This window comes from Dreissena polymorpha, chromosome 2 (genome assembly GCF_020536995.1).
Source record: "Dreissena polymorpha isolate Duluth1 chromosome 2, UMN_Dpol_1.0, whole genome shotgun sequence".
NCBI lineage: Eukaryota > Metazoa > Mollusca > Bivalvia > Myida > Dreissenidae > Dreissena > Dreissena polymorpha.
In genome coordinates, this window is record NC_068356.1 from 18,288,878 (window position 1) to 18,316,845 (window position 27,968).

A 27,968-nucleotide genomic window follows, 5' to 3' on the forward strand; every position below is an offset into this window, starting at 1 on the left:
TAAACTTAGTTACAAATGCATGACACTGTTGATTGATGAAGTCTGGTATATAGTTCAAATACACATACATCAACACTTTTTTTTCATTTAAACAAGCTTTTTTCCTTATCTTAAATATGTAAAAATGTCAATGAAAACTACACTGTTATTGTTGTAATTTTATGACATGACGAATTATAATTATAATTTACACGTTAATATGACATTGAGAAAAAGGTTCCTTCCTGATTTTACAAATGTAAAACACTTTTATGGAGTGAATCAAATAAATAAACAGTATTATTGTACTTGTAAAAAGATGCATAAGCAAATAAAAGCATATTTTTCTTTCTAGTAGAATCACATCTATGGACAATGTTATGTGCTGAATTGACATAGTTTAACTATATAAGTCACAATAGAGAGAAGGACCTTTGCACATCCAAGTCATTTTCGATGGATCATAGACGAGTTGTGTTTTATCTCAACAGACATTAATAATAAGATATGTAACTTGTGACATAGTGCATTTTACGAGCGTGCATACTGTGTCCATAGATCGCGTCTGAGAATTCATTATAATAAAAGCGTTTGCTTGTGCATCGTTGTTGCGAGCAGGTTTCATGTTGTCGAGTTTTCCATTAAAATAGACTGTAAATTGTTTTGAAAATCCCCGTACTCATAATTATGTTTGCAGTTTGAAATTTTGAGGAGATTATGAACATTCTTATTAAAATAAGCACTGTGTTTTGAGATAAACGATTCACAGAAATGCACTTAAAAGCTGTAAAAGTATGAAACAATGTTTATGCAACACTGAACGTACTAAAATAAGAACTTAAAAAGATATTATGAGAAGAAGGAGAAAACGCGCAAAAAAGAAAGAAAGCTGATTCAGGATTGTTTTGTATTTAAACAGGAGCTCACATGGCTGTTTAAACTTTAAAGGGACCGTTTTACGTTTTGGTAAATTGACAAAATAAAAAAAAGGTTTTCAGATTCGCAAATGTTTGTTGTAGTTATGATATTAAGGAGGAGATAGTCATACTGAACATTTACCATGCTCTAAATATCCATTATAAGCATCTTTTGACGATTTAAAAACCTGTAAATTAATGGGCGTTTCCACGCGAAACGATTAATAATATGGAGAGTTCTGTTATTGTCGTTAAATTTTGTGACACTACGAGGACTGTTTATAAAGTATACAATACAACAATCAGAGCACGGATGACCGAGTGGTCTAAGCGATAGACTTTTACTCCATGGTTCAGTGGTTCGAGCCCAGTTGCGGGTTACTTTGTTTTCTTTAATTTTATTTTTGGTTTTTACTAGAGCTTTTTAGATCGAATTTTTATATTTAACAATATAAATCATTTAATGAAAAACTTCAATACATGCCAAAATCTGTGAAAAGGTCCCTTTAAGAATCAAATTTTATATTTATTATTATTATTTACGAGCGAGCCGTTACAATGCAAAACGAACAACGTCCGTTATACCTGCAGTTTGTTTAAAACACATTCGACTAATTATTTTTTTAATGTGTGTACCCAGCTCTGTTATCCATCATAATTATTCCCGATCTTATAACTGTCTATTTACAATTTAGTCATTATGAACGGAGCAAGTGCAAATGTTTCTTCCTCGATGTATCTTAATTGATATTGATATCACTGCCACATAATAATATCCGAAATATGTGTTACAAGGCCAATAATAACATGAACCACCTGGCTCTCATAGACAACTCACCACTGTCTGGAAATGCCTATGTTTGGCAGGTATTCATTGTGTTTTTAGGGCTCCATGTTTACACCAATAATAATTAATCAGTGGATGTTTATATTGTATTTACTTGTATTTTGTGTAGCTTATATGAGCTTATAATGCTCCTGGGAGCTCTACGGATAGCGGGATGAACGTCGTTTGTCAGTTCGTGATTGAGCTGCGTAAACCTTTCCTTATATCGCCGTCTCCTCCCACACTGCCGGGCAGATTGTGTCGAAACTTTACCGGAATAATTTGTGGTTGACCCGCTTGCAATATTGTTCATATCGTTTCGGTTCGTTGCATGTATAGGTCACCGAAGCGAAATATCGATTTTAAAATTTAGATGAAAACTTAAAAAACAATCTTACCTGAAACCGCGAGGATCAGGGGTTTGAAAATATGGCGTGTGTACCATTGTTTAATGGTCATCAACTACGTTTGTTCGAATAATGACACTTGAGTAGAAAATGGCCATACCCGAAGGGCGAAGGGTAACATGATTTAGGCATTAAACATCGTATGGTGGTCTTCTACCGAGTTTGTTCAAATCAATCCCCTGGGGTCAAAACCGACCCAGTCCTGGGAGATTATTTGTTTTAATTATATAAAAATAGTTTAAACGTGAAAAATCTTCTATCCTTTTTATATTTTGAATGTAACTTTATATAGTGGTCCTCTAACAAATCTTCTCAAATCATGTCCATGTTTTCCAAACTAGTTTTGCATTGGGAGTTATTGCTTTCCTTCTATAAATAAAGTGAAAACACTAAAAAAAATATGTTAAAAACAATTCAATTTCTTTAAGTTTCAGGTAAGCAACATAGGGCCTTGCCCCCCATGTTTAACGTTTACCTCAGAGTGAATTTGTTACAATTTTTATTTCTGCAACGACTCCATCACATTGATTTGTTTTGGCATTAGCATTATTATTACAATTGCTTCAATGTGAGCAATTTAATAACATAATAATTGCTGTCTTCAAAATTATATAAACATTTATTAGAAGTTGCGAGGGGTAATGCTTTGTTTAGAGATCATTAATTTGTAATTGGGCATACACTTTCTTGCGTGATGCCCATTGAAGTATCATACTTGCGTTTTAATTAGCACCGTGGTACTGTAGGTTTATCGACCGTCTGTCCGCCAGTTCAACAGTCTGTCCGTCTGAAATAACTTTACTCAGCGATAACCATAATTATTGTTTAAGTCATTATGTTATTAAGTTACTATGATTACTAATTATACTGATTAGTTATTATGAATATTAATGTACTCTGGGTAGTAAGATACAAATTGGTATTCTCTTAAACGGCAAAGCAATTAATATTGATTACCTTTTATGTTTCACAAAGTTCAATGTTATGGTAAATGTTACTTAATTCATAAATATATTGTAACTCAGCACGTACATACGATATTAGCATGTAAATATCATGAACATTTCTATACATAGTGGTTTACATGTTTGCCTTCTGTGTGTTCGCATATTTCATTATCAGTTCGACCATGCGTAATGATGACACGTTACGTAGGCACTTCTCACGAGATAAAAGATCACTTCAATGTTGCTTATTATGTCTCTCAGTCTATACTGGGGGACATATTGTTTTTGCCCTGTCTGTTTGTTGGTTTGTTTATGTCAAACTTTAAGATTCGCCATAACTTTTGCAATATTGAAGATAACAACTTGATATTTGGCATGCATGTGTATCTCATGGAGCTGCACATTTTTAGTGGTAAAAGGTAAAGTTCAAGGTAATCCTTCAAGGGCAAAGGTCAAATATATGGGGGAACAGAGTGTTTTACAAAACATCTTATTTAAAATTACACTTGACACTGCAAAAATGTGGATAGTTCAGACGAAAAATTTATTGTTAAGTAACTAGGTGTTCACATTATCAATAATTGGATCTATTGGCGCAACATTTTTTATCACAGGAAAACACTTCTGGTTAACGTATGATCACAACAAACAGAAAACTAGAAACATTAAAGTCTGTGCCAAATGAACATTGGCGTTGATTATGAAACAATACAGATGATAAAGAAAAATATAACTGTTATTGATAGGCGGTAATTACGGTTTTCACCGGTATCACACTTCTGTATTGCTTGAAAAAAACGTAAAAGCCACGTGGCACTTTATGTAAAGCTTCTGCAAGATCAAACACATTTGATTCTTTTTAAAAGATGGGTTTAATATGGTATAAAAGTACAAGTGTTCAACACCATAAAATGTGTGTAAAGTGCTGCGTAACGAATCAATCAATAGGGGCTTCATTATAACAAAGGCTTTTATGTATAAGCCGCATTACATACTCTTTGAAGTTATTGATAACGCATCATCATTCACTCGAGTGTCAATCTCTAAGAACTGTTTTATTAAGGCCCCTTTCTTTCATCACACCAAGAAATCTGACGTAGATGATTGCGAATATATCTATGAGTGAACACTTTTTCTTTTGAACACGAAACGCCTTTTAACTACGGCTTGTATTTGCTTTGCATCCTGTGATCGTTGCACACCGCTACGTTCCCTTTCATGTCATAATAATTATGCTAAGAGGAAACATAAAACAGATATTACATACAAGCTCATTCTCTTTGATACACATCCTCAACATAGTATATTTTAATTACGTTGCGCTTGTATTCTTTGGAATTATGAGAATGTTGAATTATGCAGAGAACATATGTTATAATAATATATTAATTGATAAAACACTTCGAGAATAATAGTGTAATGGAAATATTTTTACTAAATACACGTTGTTAAGATTTCTGTTTATTATCAGATGCGGAACGAGTTAGCAATTTGATAGTACATTTATCATGTCAGACTAACAAGCGAACCCATCACCTGACGATAATATGATTGCTGACTCGTTAATTCTTATTTCACGTATAATTGTTAGTGTTGTTTTGTTTTAATACAAATAATGAGTATCAAATATTAAAAGTGATGCCTAGAAAACCGTGCCGATTTCTTACAAATACGGCGTATTATTATCCTGCTGAAATCCTTACAAAATACAGCATCAGGCGCTGAAGGATTATACAACCCGAAACTACAATAAATGCCACGAAACTGGCTGCGTGGCGTTGTTCGAATGCTATACCCAGCATTACACTTTACACAACGCAATCGCTGCCATGTTAATTGATTCGCATTACAAATTATGTACCATTGTTTTTCACCGACTTTACTTTCTAGCAGACAATTAATAATGCAGATTTTCCGTTGATGCTGTTTTTTTCTCTAATTATAGATATTTATGACTGTGCAATTTCTATAATTGACTTTTTGTAGCTTTTCCTAGATCTTAATAGCAAATTCAAAGAAAATATTAATATGCAATAAATGAAAGAATTTTGTAAAGTCTTTTTGTGAGTCATTACTCTAAGGCGCTAAATAGAACAAACACCTATACGAGCTGCAGGTTGGATCTATTTTCTCTCACATTGGAATAATGTCATTGTTATACGACTTCGGTAAAGTTATATTTACTTGCATACACATGTTAAGATAGAAGATTTTTCAAGGATAGAAGATTTGTCACGTTTGAACTATTTTAATATAATTAAAACAAGTAATCCCCCAGGTCTGGGCCAGTTTTGACCCCAGGGACAAGATTTGAACAAACTCGGAAGAAGACTACCATACGATGTTTTATGCCTTAAAGGGCATTTTCACAGATTTTGGCAAGTATTGAAGTTTGTCATTAAATGTTTTATATAAACATTGGATCTTAAAAGCTCTAGTAAAAAAATCCAGATTAAAATTTAAAAATAAAAATAAAATAAAAGTAACCCTCAACAGGGCTCGAACCAGTGACCCCTGGAGTCCTGGAGTAAAAGTCTACCACTTAGACCACTCGGCCATCTGTGCTCATACAATGATGCATGTATTTTATACTTTATATAAGCAATCCTCGTAGTTTCAAAAACTATAACGACAACAACAGAACTCTCCAAATTATTCAATCGTTTCGCTTTGCAACGCTTTATACTTTTAAGGTTTTTAAATCGTCAAAAGATGCATATAATGGCTTTTTTAGAGCATGGTCAATGTTCACTATTACTGCTTCCTCACAAATGTCATACCTCAACGAAAGTTTGCCAATCTGAAACAACTTTTTTTAATTTTTTCAATTTACCAAAACGTGAAAAGGCCCCTTTAATCATGTTACCCTTCGGGTGTGGCCATTTTCTACTCACGTTTCATTATTCGAACAAACGTAGTTGATGACCAATAAACAAAGGAAAACGTGCCATGCACCTGATCCTATTGGTTTCAGTTAAGATATGTTGAAGTTTGCATTTAATATGAAAATACTCCTGTAGAGCTTTGTGTGATTAACGCGAAGCATTTTTTTCTCTCGAATTTAAATGTCTGGTCAAAGTGTTTTTTTAGAAACCGCATTTTTTTTTCAAATCAAATTTGATTTACTTGTTACATATTATGTTCATATAAAGGGAAATATGAAGGTCACGATTATTTATTACTTTACAGAGGTTTTCTTACCTGAAAAAAAAACAACGGCAAAACCTTTTCTTTTACGAAACCTGATATAAAGCCCCGGTCTGATTAAATTAATGAATTTATTTTAGAAAGTTGAGTTATCTAGGATGGAAATATGAATACATTATAAAAACAACGCTAGATACATGAAACACAAAAAGTGACAAGTTCAACATCACTTAGATTACGTAAATTGCATTACTTCTCTCGCTTCAAACATCTTGTAAGACTTTAGATGCATCATTAGACATATAATTAGTCTTATTTACACAAGTATTCGTCTTTCAGCCACACAGCTAGACTTCCTGAAAGTTGCTGCTGTTAATGCGTCCAATTAGTTATTCGAGTGTCGATCTCTTAGATGATATCTAATGCAGTTCTCTAAAAGTACATTTTTCTTCATATTTATAAGCCTGGCTCAGTTTACTGCAAATATACGCCATTGTGAGAAAACGTAAACTGTTCTAGTAAACATCAAATTCGAAATATGTGTTAATTACTTGTTGTTTTATTTTCTTTTGCGGATCTTTGTAAAACTCGTATAAAGCATTTAGATCATTTTCATCTCAACAGCTCCAGATACATGTAATTATGCTAAGGAGGAAGGAGACTATGGAAGGGTATTTAGGTAAAAATTACATCAGTCGTGGTGAATATTTACATTATGACTGATGCCTATTCTAATTTGCTTTATGACAATTCCAACATGCTTGTTGTCTATTCGTTTATACTTGATGATTGCTGCAACATTACATCATTCATGATGAATATTTACATTATGCGTGATGTTTATTCTAACATGCTTCATGACAGTTCCAACATGCTTGTTCTCTATCGGTTATACTTGATGATTATTGCAACATGCTTGGTGACTATTCAATGTTTGTGTGTTCATTATTCCTGAAACCAGTCATAATCGGTTTTGCCACTAAGCGTCATTAACAACGGCAGTTAGCAACAGGCAGTAAGCAGAATACAACTAAGCTGAATGCAAGTTACTAAATTATGACAACAGGTGGCGCGCGTTTATTTTCCGTATGTTGAATAAATTACTTTTCAGAAAAAAAGCGAAAACATCCGAATCATTTTGACTAGTAAACTGAATAAGCTGAATAAGTTTCCTTTGTTATATAATCTCCATTAAACTAAATACGTTTATTATTGTCATGAAGACCAGTAGGCCTACACAATGAATTGACTGCCGTGAATGTTTTTGATATTTGTAAGATGCAATTGGAACTCAAGAAATTATACATGTATTTTATTCAGGACATAACGGGGCTGATGTGTTGGAAGTGTGGCCCATCCCTAGTCCAAATAATTACAGTAGACGTAATCTACCGATGTGCAATGTATATCGACCTCATATTTATAAAGTAGCCCAAACCCCCATTGCCACAGACCTGTGCGTGAAACTTTCAGATTTCTCTAGTCTGTTTACCAGGCTATAATAACAATGTCTTAAAACACATATTTATCATTTTATAACTATATAATGTCTGTGGTATAAAGAGAAACCTGAAAGTTACAAGTACTCGTGTCTAGTACTGTACAACTATTGTACTCCTCGTTGAGAAAACAACTATTTCTACTACATGTATTAAAATATCATAAAACATAATTTTCAATCAAGTTGGAAAAAAAAAAAATAATTGTCATATAAACAGGTCTGTCATGAACGTTGGCGTTGCTCTTGGTTACCAGAAAATTTCCCACGCACGGATTTCAACCGTCATTGTTTGTAATCAATTAAGTGCATAAGTACTTGACTTTGTATAGCGTTTTTTTTAAAGGTGTATGTCCAGCCACAGGTGGTGAGCGTGTGGCTATGCTAATAATTAGTGAAAACATCTTTTGGAATGATAAATAATCATATTATAACGAAAAATCAACTTTTCTATAAAAAAAAATTTACTATCAAATATATATAATATATCAAGGTATCCAACTCGAAATCATCCGAAAACGGGCTGCATCGTTTTAAACAGCCATTACTTCATCAATTTTGCAGCGATTTTCACGATCTTGGTCTTATTCAACGCAAAAATAAATTTCCTTTCTGGAAATGTATATTCCTTGCAATATTTTTACAAATACTGGGTCAACTTTTAAGAAATAACACGATACACAACTCGCGTGACCCAGTTGTGATCGATCAGACAGTATTCATGACTGAAATCTTCACGGACTACAGGGCATTTTCCCTGCAAAGTTCACGAACCTCGATACCATAATTCAATAAAACGTATGAACAAAATTCTTACCGTGCTTGCCGTTGCATTATGCATCTAAACTAACTGTCCAGCGCATTTTTAAACCTTTGTTTACATACATTTCAACTAACTGACATTTTAAACACACGAGTGATTTCATTGGTCCAATGCGGAGGTGTGTCTTTACAACTGGAGATTTCATTCATAAATACGGTCTGATCGATCACAACTGGTCAAGCGAATTGCGTATAGCGTTATTTCTTAAAATTAGACCCAGCATGTGTAGAAATATAACAAGATATATACATTCCCTGAAAGAAATTAATTTTTGCGTTGAATAAGACCGGATTCATGAAAATCGCTGCACAATTAATACAGTAATGGCTGTTCAAAACGATGCTCCCCGTTTTCGGATGATTTCGAGTTGGATACCTTGTTATATATAAAACGATAGTGAATTTTTTTAATAGAAAAGTTGATTTTTCGTTATAATATGATTATTTATCAGTCAAAAATATGTTTTCACTATTTATTATCATAGCCACAAGCTAACCACCTGTGTGTCCAGCGCGTATGCCGGGAGAACAGGGCTTAATGTATTTTTAATTAAGCTCTATAATATTTATATCCAATCTGTATGAAAAAATGTCGGTGAACTTTAATCCGGTGTTAATTTTTGAAAATATTGAGGCATTCATTAATAATGGATCTAAAACGGAGCATTAACCCGCATTAAAAAAAACCGGGCAAATTGCATATTAGATCGGACACATGACATTATTTCTAAAGAAAGCAAGAAGAGTTTTAATTCTACATGAGTAAGTCTCGCTGCGCACGATTACGCTCTTACTGCTCGTATATATTTGACTCTTGGCAAATACCTAGTGTTTTATTTTGCTTAATCTAATTTGTGTCATGCATCTATATGTACTTAAAGCAGCATGACCAACAGCTCTTTCATATGTGAAAGAGATTGACGCGAAATACCTACCCATCTATAATAAAGTTTATATGTGCACTTCAATATTATAGTTTTATAGCATTTTATGTGGTACAATATAAAAGTACTCTAGTAAATTTGAAATTATGTAATGGATTTCCTCTAAACATTCATGCAGAGTTCCAGATAACTTTTTCAGCAAAATCTCGGTTTACACTCTATAAAAAAAATCCAGCCTTAAAGGGATCTTTTCACGCTTTGGTAAATTGACAAAATTGAAAAAAGTTGTTTCAGATTCGTAAGTTTTCGTTTTAGTTATGATATTTGTGAGGAAACAGTAATATTGAACATTAACCATGCTCTAATATAGCCATTATATGCATCTTTTGACGATTTTAAAACCTAAAAATTATAAAGCGTTGCAACGCGAAACGATTGAATAATTTGGAGAGTTCTGTTTTTGTCGTTAAATTTTGTGAAACTACGAAGATTGCTTATATAAGGTATAAAATACGTCAAGAATGTGTACTCGGCGGAATAGCTCAGTAGGCTAGAGCGTTTTTACTTCAGGACTCTGGCAGGACTCCAGGGGTCACTGGTTCGAAACCTGCTCCGGGCAATGTTCTTTTCCTTTTTTTATTTTTTTTCTTGATTTTTTACTGGAGCTTTTACGATCCAATGTTTACATTTATCAATATAAAGCATTTAATGAATAAGTTAAAAAAAATGCCAAAATCTGTGAAAAGGCCCCTTTAAAGTCTATTATTAATTGCTTTTTCAGGTAAGTATAATTTTTGGCACATCCGCATTTAGGTTTATAGTCTAAGAAGAGCTCATGACAATTGCCGGGTTACAGCAGACTTTTTGAGATAAAAGGACCAGATAATGGAAAACGTATGGCTTTTCGACTGTTTTAAAGATGGTCTGTTATTCATAATAACGTTAAAGTACTGTTGATTTCATAATTGTAATGAGGGCCTAGACGAGTGGGAACTCATTGATAAACTGTTTACAGTATATGCATTGATATTGAGTTTTACGCATAATCACACATTTTGAATTCTTATTTTATTTTTTCAATGTGTAACCGTACGCACAGAATTTAAGTCTACTTTTTTACCAAATTTAATTCATTTATTTACGACTTTAAGCGTCTTATCTGGAGCTTTGCATACATGCATTAGTAGCATATATTGAAATATATCCATAGAATTTCTTTGGTTAAAGGTAAATTACTGTACAAAAATTATGGTTAGTCATTAACAAAAAAAAAGTTACGTCTACAAACACGCGGTTAATTTCGTTTCAGTAGCAAATATCTTACAAAGGGGCGCAACTTCTCCTATAACATAAAATTTCCGTTATACGCCGTAAATTTCCGTAGTCGTCCGTAGCATTTCGGAACGACTGTCAATTGACATCATTGTATCATGCATGATTGTATGTTGCTTTGTGCTTCGGTGAAACTCACATCTTGCCATCGCGTTAATTTATTCAACGCATCAATATTTGATTCCATTATGCACTGCGCCTATTGCACAAGTCTCTCTGCACAAACCAACATACACATATGCAGCATGCAATTAACGAACAAGAATGTTGCATCTGTACACATGCATGAAACCAAAGAATGTAAATAGACATTGGACATCAGGCAAGATGTAAGTGTCATCAAGCATGAAAAGGTGTCTACATACAAATTGAAAGTACCATCAAGAATCATGACACAGTCACAAAGAAGGATGTAATTTTTACCTAAATACACTTCCATAGGAGACACTTCAACAGAAAGTACACGGATAATAGTACAACAATGAAATACTTTCCGAATTTTTATTATGAACTAGGGTGAATTTCAGTTGGTCGCAGAGCATATTTTGCAATTCAGTATGTGCTTAGTTTAAACCTATTTATTTTAGCTCGATTGCATCGAAAGCCTAAGGCTTATATAAACGCTCTCGAGTCCGTTTTCTGGGCCTAGAACCAGTACTTGGTGTCTATGGGGGAGATCTAAAGAACGCTCCTTCGGTGGGGATCGAACCCGTGACCTCCCGGTCGCTAGGCGGACACCATATCCATTACACAACGGCGACTTTACTTGCTTAGTATGTGCATAGTATTTTATGTGCTTAGAAGCCTTAGTACGGTAAGAACCGCAACTCACTCTGCTAGGAACGATTACCGCTGCCTGTCTGCAGCAGACGACAAATGATTCTGCTCTAGCAGTGAGTGTATAAACATGTACCAGCTTGTAAGACGACATTGGCCAGAGTCTAGTGTTTATCATTGAAATCTGTACATATTGGCTGCTTTCAGGGAAAACGGGGCTTAATGCACGTTAAATAAGATTAGCCTTTGCACACGGATTAGCCTGTGTAATTCGCACAAGCTAATGAAGGACGACAACAGCGAACAACTTCAGTGCCTTCAGCGCTTTGATTTACATAATGTAACGCACTCGGATCCTTTTCATCTCAATACCTCCGGATAATTATACTAAAGAGACACTTGAAACAGAAAAGTACCTACATAAGATCATAACGAAAATACTTCCCCGACGTTTAATTATCCCCACGCTTTTTGAAAAGCGTGGGGATATTGTGGTCATCTCCGCCGTCTGTTCGGTTGTCCGTCTGTCTGTCTGTCCGTCCGTCCTGGCCACTATCTCCTCCTACACTATACGCGCTAGAACCTTGAAACTTACACACATGGTAGCTATAAGCATATGTGCGACCCTGCACTATTTGGAATTTTGATCTAACCCCTGGGTCAAAAGTTATGGGGGTTGGGGCGGGACCGGATCAGAGATTTTCACTCAGTTGTTTAGGTTATTTTACTATAATTTCTTCATTTCTACACCGATTGTCTTCAAATTGATACCGAACCTCTCTTATGACAATACGGTCAATCTCAGCTATGCATGGCCCCATTACCAACCCTGGGGCACCCCGCCCACATAGGCCACGCCCACCCAAAATTGCCTTTTACCATAATTTCTTCATTTCAACACCGATTCACTTCAAATTGATACTGAACCTCTCTTATGACAAAACGGTTAATCTCAACTATGCATGGCCCCATTTTCAACCCTGGGGCGCCCCGCTCACATAGGCCACACCCACCCAAAATTGCCATTTTTGCTATAATTTCTTCATCTCTACACCGATTCACGTCAAATTGATACTGAATCTCTTTTATGACAATACAGTCAATCTCAACTATGTATGGCCCCATTACCAACCCTGGGGTGCCCCGCCCACATAGGCCACGCCCACCCAAAATTGCCTTTTACTATAATTACTTCATTTCTACACCGATTTACTTCAAATTGAAACTGAACCTCTCTTTTGACAATACGGTCAATCTCAACTATGTATGGCCCCATTACCAACCCTGGGGCACCCCGCCCACATAGGCCACGCCCATCCAAAATTGCCTTTTACTATAATTTCTTCATTTCTACACCAATTCACTTCTAATTGATACTGAACTTCTCTTATGACAATACGGTCAATCCCAACTATGCATAGCCCCATTACCAACCCTGGGGCGCCCCTGGGTCAAACATGCGACGTGGGGATACGCGTCGGCCTCTGCCGCGCCATTTCTAGTTTGGAATTAAGGTGAAATTTTCCGACTTCACGTTTCGTATGTGCACTGCATAAATCTATACAAACCACGCTGTTTGTAGAATATGGTCAATGATGTATTGTACATCAGTTAAGTTAGAGTACTATTTGTCGCAAGATGTGCTAAGCTAAACCGTTGTGATCAGTGACTGCATGACATGACGCTCTTCTGACAGCTTTGGCCGATAATTATTCCCCCATTACTACTAATGGGGGTATATAGGAGTCACTTTGTCGGTCTGTCTGTCGGTCTGTCTGTCTGTCTGTCTGTCGGTCGGTCTGTCTGTCCAGAAAATTTCATCCGATCTTCACCAAACTTGGTCAGAAAATGTATCTAGATGATGTCTAGGTCAAGTTTGAATATGGGTCATGCCGGGTCAAAAGCTAGGTCACGGGGTAACTTAGTGCGTCTTAAACAGAAAGTGTGTCCGGACCATAACTGTGCCATTTATCGTTAGATTTTAAAATGACTTAATACATTTGTTCACCATCATGGGACGGTGTGTCGCGCGAAAGAATTACGTTGATATCTCCAAGGTCAAGGTCACACTTGGAGTCCTAAGGTAAAATGCTTGTCCGGGCCATATTTTTGTCGTTTATTGTGAGATTTTAAAATGATTTGGCACATTTGTTCACCATTATTGGACGGTGTGTCGCGCGAAATAATTACGTCGATATCTCCAAGGTCAGGGTCACACTTTGAGTTCAAAGGTCAAAAATGGCCATAAATTAGCTTGTCCGGGCCATAACTATGTTGTTCATTGTGAGATTTTAAAATCATTTGGCACATTTGTTCAACATTATTGGACGGTGTGTCGCGCGAAATACTTACGTCGATATCTCCAAGGTCAAGGTCACACTTTGAGTTCAAAGGTAAAAAATGGCCATAAATAGCTTGTCCGGGCCATAACTATGTTGTTCATTGTGAGATTTTAAAATCATTTGGCACATATGTTCACCTTCACTTGACGGTGTGTCGCGCGAAAGAATTACGTCGATATCTCAAAGGTCAAGGTCAACCTTTGTGTTCAAAAGTCAAAATTGGCCATAAATGAGCTTGTCCGGGCCATAACTATGTCGTTCATTGTGAGATTTTAAAATCATTTGACACATTTGTTCACCATCCTTGGACGGTGTATGGCGCAAAAGAATTACGTTGATATCTCCAAGGTCAAGGTCACACTTTGAGTTCAAATGTCAAAAAATGGCCATTAATGAGCTTGTTCGGGCCATAACTATGTCGTTCATTGTGAGATTTTAAAATCATTTGGGACATTTGTTCACCATCATTGGACGGTGTGTCGCGCGAAAGAATTACGTCGATATCTACAAGGTCAAGGTCACACTTTTAGTTGTAAGGTCAAAAAAGGCCATAAATGAGCTTGACCGGGCCATAACTATGTCATTCATTGTGAGATTTTAAAATCATTTGGCACATTTGTTTGCCATCATTGGACAGTGTGTCGCGCGAAAGAATTACGTCGATATCTCCAAGGTCAAGGTCACACTTTGAGTTCAAAGGTCAAAAATGGCCATAAATAAGCTTGTCCGGGCAATAACTATGTCGTTCATTGTGACATTTTAAAATTATTTGTTCACCATCATTGGTAGGTGTGTCACACGAAATAATTATGTCAATATCTCCAAGGTCAAGGTCACACTTAGAGTTCAATGGTCAAAAATGGCCATAAATGATCTTGTCCGGGCCATAACTATGTCATTCATTGTGAGATTTTAAAATGAATCTGTACGTTAATTTTGTTCACAGGCATTGGATGGCGTGTCAAGCGATATAATTCAAGAGTTCAATGGTCAAAATGGCAATAAATGATAATGGCATAATAATTCTTAAAAATCGCCATAAATTAGCTTCTCTTGTTTTGTGAAGAAAGCATTCAAAATAGCATGTCAATGCAGCATGTGGGGGTATACGTCACGTCTGTGTCAAAGCTCTAGTTGCCACTGGGATCAGTGAATTCTTACACACGATTTAAGTGTACCTTTTCTTAGATCTTACTTGCATCATAAACAAAAAATATTAATAACTAGCTGCTTACAAAGCAAATAGATATGCTCGCAGTGGGTTCTTATATTTACCATGGGTTTTTAACTGCATTCGAAAGAATTTTTGGGTTTCCCGGTCTCTTTGGGTATATTTTTGTTTCTAACTTTTGTTTAGTTATAATTCACTTTTTTCGTTCCCCTCTGTTCGAGTATACACTAATATACTACAATGGTCACTATGTCACGGTGCTTATACCACGTGACTTTTTTGGATCTGTGCTGGGAGAATAAAGCGCGACCCATTTAACATTTGTAAGGATCTCTTTTTAAATATTTCACCATTTTTAATGGGATTAGGTGGAGAGCCCGCTCATTCGTAAGAGTTTTCTATATATGTATCATGATCTTTTTAAAACAAATAAGTATTTTTGCAGTAAAGTGCCACCGCGCGTTTGAACGGTTAGAAAAATGTCGGATCAGTGTGGGGACTTAATATAACACACGCGCGGTTGCACTTTACTGAAAAAATACTAAATACTTAACAAGTCAATCAAGGTTAAATAGTATCTACTTTACGACAAAGGCTTTTGTGTATTAGCCTCATTAAATACTCTTTGAAGTTATTGATAACGCATCATCATTAACTTGTATGTCAATCTCTTAGAAATGTTGCATAAGGACCCTAAGATAAGGTTTCTTTCATCACACCAAGAATATGACACTTTAAGTGAACATACTCTCTTCTTTGAACACGGAACGCCTTTTAACTACGGCATGTTTTTGCTTTGCATTTTCTGATTGTTGTACACCGCTACATTCCCTTTCATGTCATACTAATTATGCTATGAGGAAACATAAAACAGATATTACCATCAAGCGCATACTCGTTGATACACATCCTCATCATAGTGTATTTTAAATACGTAACAGTTGTATTCTTTGGAATTATGAGAATGTTGAATTATGCCGAGAACATATGTTCTAATAATATATTAATTGATTCGAGAAGAATATTGTAATGGATATATATTTATTAAATACAAGTTTTAAAAATTTCTATTTATTATATGATGCGGTACGATTTAGCAATTTGATATTACATTTATTATATCAGGATAACAAGTGAACCCATTACCTGACGATAATATGATTGCTGACTAGATAATTCTTATTCCACGTATAATTGTTAGTGTTTTTTTAAATACAAATAATGAGTAGCAAATATTTAAACTGATGCCTAAAAAACCGTGCCGATTTCTTATAACTACGGCTTATTATTATCCTGCTGAAATCCTTACACAATGCAGCATCAGACGCTGAAGGATTATATAACCCGAAACTACAATAAATGCCACGAAACTGGCTGCGTGACGTTGTTCAAAAACCAACGGTATTCAGCTTAACCCAGCACTACTCTTTACACAACGCAATCGCTGAAATGTTGATTGATTCGCATCAGAATTTATGTACCATTGTTTTTCCACCGAGTTTACTTTCAGACAATTAATAATGCAGATTTTCCGTTGATGCTGTTTTTTTTTTAATTCTGGATATTAACGGCTTTGCAATTCCTATAATTTACTTTTTGTAGTTTTTCCTTGATCTTTATTGCATGTTCAAAGAAAATATTAATATGCAATAAATCAAAGAATTTTGTAAAGTCTTTATGTGAGTCATAATTCTAAGGCGCTAAATACAACAAACACCTATACGAGCTGCAGTTTGGATCTATTTCTTCTCACATTAGACTTAGATTTGCATTCTGAACATGTAAAAGCTCATCTTTCAGCGCAAATTGTGTTACTTTCATTTCTCTGGTTACGTGTTGAGATAACTAATGACCCATGTCCGGTATGTGTACTATCCAACATTCGCATAATTAATTAAGAAACATTAAAGAATTCACATAAGTTCAAATAAACTGTTGAGATCTCAAATCAGTTTTGAGCACAATCCGTTTATTGCAAACTGTAATGAAATGATTCCCGGGGTTGCGTTAAATGATTTGATATTTGCTGAAATCACACATTGAAATAAACACATGTTAAGTCTACATATAATTGCATTCTTTGCGCACTTTGAGATGGATATTCGAGGATACATTCCATTTAAGATAAATGCACACATTTAGACTTTAATGTACTTGTTATAAATTTGTAAGTAAAAAATGTTTACTTCACGTTTGACATATCATAAAACCGAGCGTTTTAGTGTGTATCTAGATGCATCCATAGAAAAATATGCTGCTTAACCTGCATTAAGTTGTCGATATGTTTTTGTGTTTTAATTTACTCTCAGTTTTTTCGACAATTATGTTAATTTAAACCAGCATTGCTGTTACCATTTAATATCGACATGCGGTGCCTTCAGTACCTTGATTGTATTTGCGGATGGTTCAAAGACTTAACTTGTATAAATATCTCAAAAGACAATGTATGTATTATGCGTCACAGATTTCACAACGCTGATAGCGTTTGTTTGTGCATCGGTGTGCAATCAGGGTTATTTTGTAAGAAGAACGTAGTTTGTTGTGAAAAGACCCTTATCATCTGCCTGCAGTTTATATCGTTGGAGTAGATTATTACAAAATAACGATGGCTTTGTGTGATAAAACCACGAACAGGAGTACAATCAGTAGAATATGCGAGATATTTTTTTGTAATTCTTAGACTTGCTTTCACATGTAATGACGTGATACAAATTTCTAAGATATATAACACAATAAGTAAAAACAAACTTCATATCAATCAATCAATCACTTTCTATCAAAACAGCAACATGTATAGGGTTCGTCCAAAACAGTACATATATACGGAATATAACGCTAGTCAATTGTTCCAAGAGTTTGTATCCAGTCGAGTGGCTTGTGTGATGACGTATCACACGAGAGGCGGAGCGAAATAGCACAAGCTAGCGTAATATTCCTTTTATTATATACACAACTAACGAAAACAGTTAACAATTGTATTTTTGCTTTAACAAAACTGACAAAACAATGAATTAAACGGTACGCCATAGTTAATTTAGGACGCGTATGAATACAGTTTATGTAAATTACCGTGTAAACATTTGAACCGGGAAAACACATGATTCCGACACGCTTACCTTAATGCCATCGTTAATCCAATTTTTATAACAATTAAGTTGACAACTTTGATCCGATGTTTATAAAAAAATCGTTAAAACGATATGCACTTCCACTTCTATTTTAACATGTCTTTATCGAAACTTAGTTTAAACCACACTATTTTAATGTATTCCTATCGAAATTTACATTTATGCATGATAAACACACACTCCGAAAAACGTTTTGCATTCGTTCGTTTTTAACAAATAGTTTACTGTTAAAACAAAACCACCTCCGACATGTCCTTAAATTCCAGAGAGTTTAAATAAAACTATACTTGTGTTTCGTCACAGAAATGACGTCACACGATGTACTACATAATATTTTGCGTTATATGGGGGTTTCCTATTTTCGGTGCGCGTAATGTGACGTCATTAAATGGGTAGAAGAAAGAAGTCCGGCTAGTATGGTAATACGGAATTGGAAACAGCGAGTAGCGTAATACGGGATTTTTTTTATTTCAACGATTGATACATGTACAACCAGTATTTTGTTAAAAGCATTAAACAGGTATATAATAATACCCAATATCCCTGTTCAGATGGCAACTGCCAGGAAATAAATGCCATGAACCACATGACTGCACTATACAGCACAATACTCTCTAAAAATGCATATGATTTGCAGACTTTCACTGCGTGTTTGTTGGGCATGTCTCTGAAAAATCATACTTAATGAGAACAAGTTGAGCATGTGGGTAGTTTTCTTTTACTTTACGTTTGAAGTTAGCCTGAATGAAACTAATGTTACAACTGTTCTTAAAACTATATTGTTGCATCTGTAAGGGGTCTTACGCATGTATAGTTTTTTCCGGATGATGTTGTAAACCTTATACACTATATTTGATACAAGTGTCACAATTTATACTAAACCTAATTTTTTTTGTCTTAAACGTTGTATCAATCAGATGAATTAAAAGATACGATTGCAATTATCAGTGTATTTAGGACGTTGATTTTGTAATGTGTAAAAAAGGAAATGCATATTTCACGTTTAAGTCCCCTATCGGTGTTTAACTGGTATTTATTTTATGCTTTCCGGTGGTTTATAGAGAAATATCAGTGAATCAATGATAATTTCACTATTTCAAACAGTGAAAATTATCGGTGAAAATCATCGCTAATTTTCACTGTTAATTGTGATATTACGTCATTTTTTGACGAAATGACGTTATTATCCCAGCGAAATTCTTTAGTTAAACTCTTTACCACTGTATATAAACTGTGAAAAAAACGCATACAATAAAACGAAAATTTGTTGGAATCGGTGGAATATCGATTTTAATTCACTCGTTATCATAGAAAATATATATTTTCACTCGTGGCTGCGACACTCGTGAAAATATTATTTTCTATGATCACTCGTGAATTAAAATCGATTTACACAAATATGTCAACTTGACATTTACATACATAATGGAAAAAGGGTTAGACCTTAAATCTTCAACATTATCGGGAGTTTTTCCATTATGCAGGTGCCATACATACATAAATGAAAATGATGTCATTTGCACAGAGTACAGTGGAGAACATAAAACGCAAAACTTACATTAATTTCATTCGGTATATGATGACCATAGCATTACTTATTACATAAGTTACCAATAATAATAATAATAATAATAATAATAATAATAATAATAATAATAATAATAATAATTATTATTATTATTATTATTATTATTATTATAATTATTATTATTATTATACTACTAGTTATTTTTTTTATTAATAGTAGTATTAGTATTAGTATTGAAAAAAAGTATAAAAGTTATAATGATAATAATACTATAAAAATATCTTCTATGGTAAAGGATTTCAATGATGATAGTAATAAGCCATTATTATTACAAAATAGATATTTATGTAAATGAATTACCTCTCTACTGATTGACGTCACTGAGCAGCAAACTCTGCTATAATATTGTTAGATAAAAGTGGATATAATATGCTATAAAACGAGCACATGTGTAGAATTCATGTTTATTGATGTGGTTCGAATTGCTTTTAGTATTATTGGTGAGAAACACTGTTTATTGCGCTTAAAGTGTCGTCACAGATTAGACTGTGCAGTCCGCGCAAGCTATTCAGGGTCGACAATTTCCGCTTTAATGGATTTATTTGTTGTTAAAATGTAGTCTCTTCTAAACGAAAATCCGGTCTTCGCTGAGAATGTCGGTCCGTAATAGCCTCTTCGCTGAGAATGTCGGTCCGTTATAGCCTCGCGGACGGAAAGGCTTTTCTGGGACGACACTTCACGCACATGCAAGGCCAGTTTTCCAGAACAAGGAACATATCTTGACGCTTTACGTCTCTGTGATACCCGTGAGGCAGCTGAGGCGTATATGTGGTCGGCGTTTTATTGAGAAGGAACTCGTGATTCTGTATTGGCAGAGGAAAACGCGCGAGATTCGTAATATACAGTTATACGTACGAGATAAAAACATTAGCGATTTGATGCGGAATAGACGATATTTTAGTGTGTGATTGGCGATTGATGATAACGCTCAGGCAGTTTTATTTTATATTTGTGGACTTTTGCGTGTGTATTTGTTTCGTGCGAAATTTAACATATTGAACACTTGATCAAGACGGATATATCAGTATTTAATAATTTTGATTACGATTTGTAACTGGTGCGAAGAAAAATATATTTCGACTGATCATTGAATTAAGCAAATTTAAGTAATAGCAATACATGTGTATCAATTGCATACAGTTGCAGAAGACTTTAAAATATTCGCCGAAAAGCAAAGAAAACACACGATATGATTTATATTTGTTATCGGAATCGACGTGTATAAAAGCCTACAGTTGCGGACAAAGTGATCATGGTAGTTTTTCTTTTTTTATCCGTTTTAATTGCTCTCGGATCCAAACAGAAGACTACGGATGAAAATGACAAACAAATTCCACTTCCGGAGATTCCAGAGGGTGGCGAGAAAGTAAGATGTTCGCACCTCATGTACTTCTCAGCTCTAATTAATACATTAAATGAATATGCTTTCTCGTGTTCTTTAATTTTGACTCAAATATTCCATGGTTTAATGTTAACTTCATCAAACATGTTCGTTAAGTCAATCGTTTCAGCACATTTGAATTAATAAACAGTTGTATTGTTTTCTTGTCGGACCGACCTCTCGCCGTCCAAAATCCAAAATACCACATTAACCTTGGTGCTTTAAGCTTGTTATCATCTTTCATCTGTATTCGATGTCCGGGGATGAATCTTGAGTAGACCAGCAAGAACGATAATGCACAATTTAAGATTATTTATTAGAATTAAATTAAATGGAGCTTAAAGTCTGGAGTCATTTGCACATCAACAAAGGCAGACTCATGTAGCCACAATTTTCTAAATGTATTCGTTAGGGAGTTAAAATGAAATGGTGTTCAGAACGATACAGGCATTCATAGCAGGCTCAAAAAGGTTTTAAATTGTGTATGCAATTATAAATAACATACATTCAATAGGGCATAACTATTCTTAATAACTTAACAATTGTTTGCCTACTTTCATGTCTGTTAATTGTTGTATCTGTTACACTAACTGATTGTGCTGTTGAACTATAAATAATGGATTAATGGATCCAGATAAGGTGCAAAAACTTGTAAACCAATCACGTGCATATTTGATGCAATAAATACGTTTAAACTAACTGAACTATGGAGTTTTTTTTATGAAGCATTGCATAGAAGTGTACTGAAAAAAGTTATTCGACTGAAGAATGTATAAAATATAACATAATAAAGTACAAAGCGGTTGTTACTATAACGTGTGCATTATTTTAGTTATGAAACCTTTAAACAGCCGCCATAGTGCGGCTCGTAGTCCTATATAATACTATAAATGCTCGTAGTCCTATATAATACTTTAAATGCTCGTAGTCCTATATAATACTATAAATGCTCGTAGTCCTATATAATACTATAAATGCTTGCGTTTCAAATTGATTGGGACCTGTTAACTGAACAAACATTTTAACGTATCAAATTTAAGCTGTTGTATTTTTATAAATTATAATCAGGATTTTGATTCCATTGTATAATAATTAACCATTCGACATGAAATTCTTTGAAACAAAAAAACAACACAATATATTCCAATATCATGGAATATAATTCGATGTTTTTTAAATGTTATTTTTGTAACTAAGATATTTTGGATGTACACGTAATTAAAATAGTGTTCATTCTGCATGTGATAATCTTGTCATAGGTTTTGTATCATGATTTATTGGAAATGCATTCCCATACACGACAGACAACGCAGCGTTGCAGAATCCACCACATTGCGCAACAAATATATAAGATATGTTATCAAGATTGATACAGATTCTATTTTGAGTATGACATCATTTAAAAAAACTCGTATCCTTGCGGAGTTACATGTAAATCGTTCAATGGTCCACATTGAATGCACATTATTGCAAACATTTCTATGGTATCTATTTTGAGTCCATGTCATACACCTGTCAATTAGTTTCATGGATTCATTGTAATCGACAATCTGACAAAAATGAAAAGCAATATGCACTTAACCGGGAAAAAGATTAAATTGTATGTGGCTACTAACAGCATAATTGCACTACTGTCCAATTTCGTGTGAAAAGATATACTTAATACACAATACGAAAATATTTATTGAAAAATAATAATAGTATTTATGAGTTGAACATTAAAACAACATTTTAAGTATGAGTGTTCTAATTATGAGAAATTTCAGTCTTTGAGACAGCAATATTAAAGTAAAACATATACAAATTTTTCGAAATAGTTCCATAAATACGTTTGTTTTCAGACAGCGCTATATATGTTCGCCCTTGATCATATCGCGGTAAACGTCAGCAGATTCGTGTTTGAGTGACGTGCACGCGCGTTGATGGCATTTCATCGTATTATAGTTGTCATTTGAGGCATTCCAATCGCGATATCTGCGAGGGTTGCAATAAGTGTCCGTGTTCTCACTTCTGATAATCAATTGAAGATGATGTTAGTTTTCTATGTTTCCGGTTGATAAACATTGGCTATTCTGTAACCACACGTTTTCATTGCATATATTTGAGTATGTATATTATTTTTGTCATATGTAAACTAATCTCTCTTGATACATGCTGGGCGTTTCTCGAGCCGTTAATAAGCGTACTTATGTGTTTACATGCTAAACATCATTTCATTCTTTATATTTCTCTGTTTTGGACACATATTTGTATGTGCGTGTTCAATATTTAAATGTACGCATGTGGAAAGAGGATGCCAAATTAACATCAAATACTAAATCATTGATTGTCGCTAACGGCTGTTTTAGCCAATTTAAACAGTCTGTTGTGATTTGTTTGAGTGAAGGAAGCAGTCAGCTGTGACACAACTTGTTTCACTTGTCTTTTAAATCACCATTTGCACTCCTTCAGCACCGTGCACTGTTGCTTAAATGATACGAATTGTATACTGTCATCAATCTAACACTATTTTTGTAGACATATTGACACAACGGTTCGTTTTTCTTTCGATGCTTCGTTGTTTAGTTACAGTTATAATAAAACGAAACAGGTGCTCCAAAAAGTATTCATATTTGTTCCTTTTTAACGTTGTTTAACTTCGCAGACGGTTTGCATATTAAAGATACGCTCCTATCGAATGAGTGGCCTACTCTGTTGCGCTCTTGAGGTAGAAATTCGTTTATCCCTTAGAATTTAGTCCCACTATAGGAAAACGGGACTTATTGCACGTGCTTAAAGTGTCGTCCCAGATTGGCATCTACAGTCCGCACATGCTACTCAGGGACGACACTTTCCGCTTTAATTGAATTTTTCGTTTGAAGGATGTCTCTTCTAAAAAAATCGAGCGTAGACGGAGAGCGTCAACCCTTATAATGGAGTTTTTACGCACATCTACTAAGTTCCTTTTCCCAGAGTGCAGCTCGAATACAAACGAACATATTTTAAGATGCATGTTAACAACACTTATGTGTTGATGATAGGACATGGTTTGGTCTTACCAAATGTGTATGTAACTATATTTTTTGTAAAGATGATATATTCAATTAATACACATACATATGAAGATGACCTTACTAAATAATGTAATATATATATATATATATATATATATATATATATATATATATATATATATATATATATATATATATATATATATATATATATATATATATATATATATATATATATATATATATATATATATATATATATATATATATATATATATATATATATCTTCTTGAAGGTTACTAACTGTTAAAAACACTGAAAGTAAACTTTGTTTCTAATACTTTTTTGTTGTTGAAGCTACTGTAGTGGCTCTTTTATTTGTTGATCATAAAGCAAACACCTACGTTATATCCATCATATAAAATAAACTTTGTTTCTAAACAAAGCTCATTGTAAGTACTAATACGAACTCAATGATAGCTTAGTCGTCACTCGACACCACCATTGTTGTATTATCATGTACTAATACGAACTCAATGATAGCTTAGTCGTCACTCGACACCACCATTGTTGTATTATCATGTACTAATACGAACTCAATGATAGCTTAGTCGTCACTCGACACCACCATTGTTGTATTATCATGTACTAATACGAACTCAATGATAGCTTAGTCGTCACTCGACACCACCATTGTTGTATTATCATGTACTAATACGAACTCAATGATAGCTTAGTCGTCACTCGACACCACCATTGTTGTATTATCATGTACTAATACGAACTCAATGATAGCTTAGTCGTCACTCGACACCACCATTGTTGTATTATCATGTACTAATACGAACTCAATGATAGCTTAGTCGTCACTCGACACCACCATTGTTGTATTATCATGTACTAATACGAACTCAATGATAGCTTAGTCGTCACTCGACACCACCATTGTTGTATTATCATGTACTAATACGAACTCAATGATAGCTTAGTCGTCACTCGACACCACCATTGTTGTATTATCATGTACTAATACGAACTCAATGATAGCTTAGTCGTCACTCGACACCACCATTGTTGTATTATCATGTACTAATACGAACTCAATGATAGCTTAGTCGTCACTCGACACCACCATTGTTGTATTATCATGTACTAATACGAACTCAATGATAGCTTAGTCGTCACTCGACACCACCATTGTTGTATTATCATGTACTAATACGAACTCAATGATAGCTTAGTCGTCACTCGACACCACCATTGTTGTATTATCATGTACTAATACGAACTCAATGATAGCTTAGTCGTCACTCGACACCACCATTGTTGTATTATCATGTACTAATACGAACTCAATGATAGCTTAGTCGTCACTCGACACCACCATTGTTGTATTATCATGTACTAATACGAACTCAATGATAGCTTAGTCGTCACTCGACACCACCATTGTTGTATTATCATGTACTAATACGAACTCAATGATAGCTTAGTCGTCACTCGACACCACCATTGTTGTATTATCATGTACTAATACGAACTCAATGATAGCTTAGTCGTCACTCGACACCACCATTGTTGTATTATCAATAAACAATTGGCTGAAAATGCACTTTTAAAGACAAAATCTTCGTAAATCGCGGACTTGTTAACAGTCTGAGGTTCTCTGGTTTGCGTCAAAATAAAAGGGAAAAAGAATCGCATTTTTCTGTTACAAAGAAACAGTGTTGCAGTGTAAATTAAGTCGTGCAACAAAACAAGACCCTTTATACTATGTTGTCTGCTTTATTCTCTATGTGAACAGTTTTGTATCGTTGATAAATCGGTTAAAATAAATCGTATATGTAGTAATTATTTGATTATCTTTTTTTAATTAATGCCGGCGGTTGTCTGTCTATTTGAACTTCTGCTTCTGTAAACATGGCGACCTATACATGGCGACCAATAGAGTTAAGGTTTGAAAAAAGTTGTTTATAAATTAAATACACTATATCATGCCATCGTGTGCTACTCTGTTTAACATTCAATATACCTTAACCGTTCAATAATTCAACTATAGTTATTTAGCTTCACTTATTTGTAATGTTTTACGTTTTATTGCAGTGTTCCGTCCTTCAAAAATCTACCAGAGGAAACCATCAGCAAGATAGCTGATGTTCTAGAAGAGGTAAGACAGCCAGAGTATTTGTATTTGGTGCGTTAGCGATTTATATAAATCTGCATCTTTTTGGGATTTGTTATTGTACAAATTGCAACCGATGCGGCGTTTTCTGCACTTTGCAGTATGATAGGCTTAGGTGGATCATTGTATCTCTGACTTGATTTCGCTGATCCGAAATATGGAACATTAACTTTAGTTGCTGTTGAGCTTGAGTTCCAATGTGCAATGAACTTAAAGTGCATTTAGTGATAACTTACACAAAACATGCTGTTGCTGCTGCTTAAAGATGTAATATGAGTAAAGCGTGAATTCTGATTCTCATGTGATATCGCTCGTCCCACTGCATGATTTTTCTTTTCTGCATGCGTTGAACTGCACACGTGTTTTGGGGCTGTATGCAATTCTCACTTTCATTTTTTTGCACTAAATCATGATAAATTAAAAAGGTTATTCCATGCAAATGAAATTTTTATTGGTTTATAAATCGAATCCAATTAGAACGATGTATTTAATGTTTATACTGTTTTCAAAACAAACACGAATTAAGTATCAAAAAGGTTAATTGATGTTAAAAGATGACGAATGAACAGGTTTTCCAGAACATCCACCCATGGAGCATTCGATATATCGAAATATTGCGTTTGTCATATGTCTCACACCCTTGTCTTATATTTCACTTTCAGCTTTTATGGTATTTTTAGTTTCAAGGAAGTCCCTCCTTACCGAAAATCAAGTTTAGGGGGAAAGTGTCGTCCCTGATTAGCCTGTGCGGACTGCACAGGCTAATCTGGGACGACACTTTACGCACATGCATTATGCCCAGTTTCCTCAGAACACGACTCATTTGATTATTTGTGTAACATTCTTTATATTTGTTTATGAATATTGATCTTTATAGTAACTTGCATTCACGCCGATATTTACAAATTAAACACTAAAACTGATATTCTGGGAATCGTGCAAACGGCTAAATTGCTGGGTTTTATGGTTTTTCAAGTATCTTATTCTTTCGTTGAATTGTTAACAAATTGACTGTTGCAACGATCTTTCACAGCAATCAGTACAAATAAATTTAGATGTAAGATTATTTAACGTGATTCTATGGGTATTAAATGCGAATAGATAATTTTTAGATAAGCATTTGACATAAAACTGCTCTTTAATGCAAACGATTATATTTACAGTTTAATACTCGTCGAACCGCTATTACAATTGAAAATTACAGATAAAGTTAATTAAGTTTTACTATGGGCCAAAAGCAGAGTATTTACATGTGAACAAGGAATAAAAAGTGTTACATATTTAAAATAAGCACTAATCAAAAACAGTTAATTACAAACTATATTCTATGAATGCATGAGCATCGTATAAAGACAATAAAAGTCGGCATCTCGTGCATTATTACAGAAGTGCGGATAGTTATGATTTGTTTTGAAATTAAGACTCTAAGTAATGTTTTGGAAATATGCAATAACAGTACAATCATTACACTAAACGCATTTGAACTTCGGATACGTATTTATCATAGCATTGTTATCAAGAGTTTTGAAGCAATAAGGTAACTACATTTTTCGAACCATGATCAACTGGATTTTGAGCTCATAACAATAATAAAGCGCGATCATAACAATACAAGAACCTTCATTAACTATAAAGCCCAGTTATAT

At 34.4% G+C, this 27,968-nt stretch overlaps 1 protein-coding gene across 5 annotated transcripts in view; it reads left to right on the forward strand.

The window, feature by feature from the left end:
- The window catches only part of LOC127866058 (cGMP-dependent protein kinase 1-like), a 131,207-nt gene that overhangs the window by 83,388 nt on the left and 19,851 nt on the right, over window positions 1-27,968 (forward strand). For all 5 annotated transcript variants that reach the window (XM_052406391.1, XM_052406392.1, XM_052406395.1 and 2 more), the window contains one exon: window positions 26,244-26,307. In XM_052406391.1, the coding sequence (XP_052262351.1) occupies window positions 26,244-26,307 (64 nt within the window). The remainder of the gene's footprint in view (window positions 1-26,243; window positions 26,308-27,968) is intronic.